The sequence below is a fragment of the Pristiophorus japonicus genome, chromosome 11 (assembly GCF_044704955.1).
Source record: "Pristiophorus japonicus isolate sPriJap1 chromosome 11, sPriJap1.hap1, whole genome shotgun sequence".
Lineage (NCBI taxonomy): Eukaryota > Metazoa > Chordata > Chondrichthyes > Pristiophoridae > Pristiophorus > Pristiophorus japonicus.
In genome coordinates, this window is record NC_091987.1 from 220,037,117 (window position 1) to 220,038,480 (window position 1,364).

Sequence of the window (1,364 nt, forward strand, 5' to 3'; positions counted from 1 at the left end):
CGGAATGCTCGATGGTAAAACCCATCTCTTTGACTCTGCCTTTGGTCACCCTGCAAATACCTCCTTCTTTGGCCCAGTTTGTTTTCCCTTATACCTCTTTGAAACACCTTGGGATGGTTTTCTATGTATAAAATTGCAAAGTGATGTTGGTGCTGCTTTACTCTCCTGTTTTGGGGCGGGGTTGGATTGCCCTTGTTCGGGACAATTTCCCTCATTAGGTTTGCTCCCCTTATATTGGTTGATGGTCTTGTCGGGAGTTAATGGCCATATATTCGGCCATATATTGCTCCTTTATCGGGGATGAGTTTACGCTCGGACATTGCGATTGCTGCCTCTGTATTGGGATCGGGGTTTATGTCCCGATATTGGGGAGCATGGTGCTGTTTTGCCGGTTTAAGCCCTTGTTTGGTTTTGGGGGTTCGCCAGTCTCGGTGATTTTGCCCCGATTTGGGGAATTGCGGGCTCTTGCTCTGAGCGCCAGGCGGTTGCGGCTTTATCGCTGCGCAGGACGGGCGGAGCTGCAGGAAGTGACGGGAGATCCCGGGAGGAGAAGTTGGGAAAGTTTGGGATCCGAGCCGGGGCTGGTGCCGGGCTCCGGGGAAATGCCGCCCGGGTTCCCGAGAACTTGCTGCCGAGTTGCGGAAAGTTGCTGAAGTTTTGCGGCGATGCTGCGCCGGTTGGAGCCGGGGTCGGCGCAGTTCCGCCGGGCGCTGCTGCTGCTGGCCGCGCTCTGGGTGTCCGGGGTCGGGCCGGCGCAAGCTCTGGCCGCCGGGCTCAGGGTCCGGGTCCGGCTGGCGGACGGGCAAGTGGCCGAGGAGACGCTGGAAGCGGACACGGAATCGGACTCCATCAGCATCGAGTTCAAGAGAGGGGACGGCAGCTTAGTCACCCTGATCGCCGACCTGAGACAGGTTAGGGGGGGGCCCTGAACCCCCACACCCGGGACCCCTGAACCCCCACACCCGGAGCCCCTGAACCCCCACACCCGGGACCCCTGAACCCCCACGCCCGGAGCCCCTGAACCCCCACGCCCGGAGCCCCTGAACCCCCACACCCGGGGCCCCTGAACCCCCACACCCGGAGCCCTGAACCCCCACACCCGGGGTCCCTGAACCCCCACACCCGGAGCCCCTGAACCCCCACACCCGGGGTCCTGAACCCCACACCCGGAGCCCCTGAACCCCCACACCCGGGGTCCTGAACCGCCCCCCCCCACTCGGAGCCCTTGATCCCCCCCCCCCGGGGCCCCTGATCCCTGAACCCCCCCCCCCCACTCGGGGCCCCTGACCCCCACACCCGGGCCCGTGAACCCCCCCCTCTCCTCTCCCCCCCCTCTTCTCCACCCCCCCCCTCGCTCTCTCTCC

The 1,364-nt window shown here is 63.6% G+C and overlaps 1 protein-coding gene across 1 annotated transcript in view; it reads left to right on the forward strand.

Moving 5' to 3' along the window:
- Nucleotides 1-473: 473 nt before the first annotated feature.
- LOC139275949 (out at first protein homolog) overlaps nt 474-1,364 on the forward strand; it is a 31,969-nt gene continuing 31,078 nt past the window's right edge. Inside the window, 1 exon segment of the mRNA XM_070893189.1 lies at nt 474-911. Within this exon segment, the coding sequence (XP_070749290.1) occupies nt 666-911 (246 nt within the window). The 5' untranslated portion in view covers nt 474-665.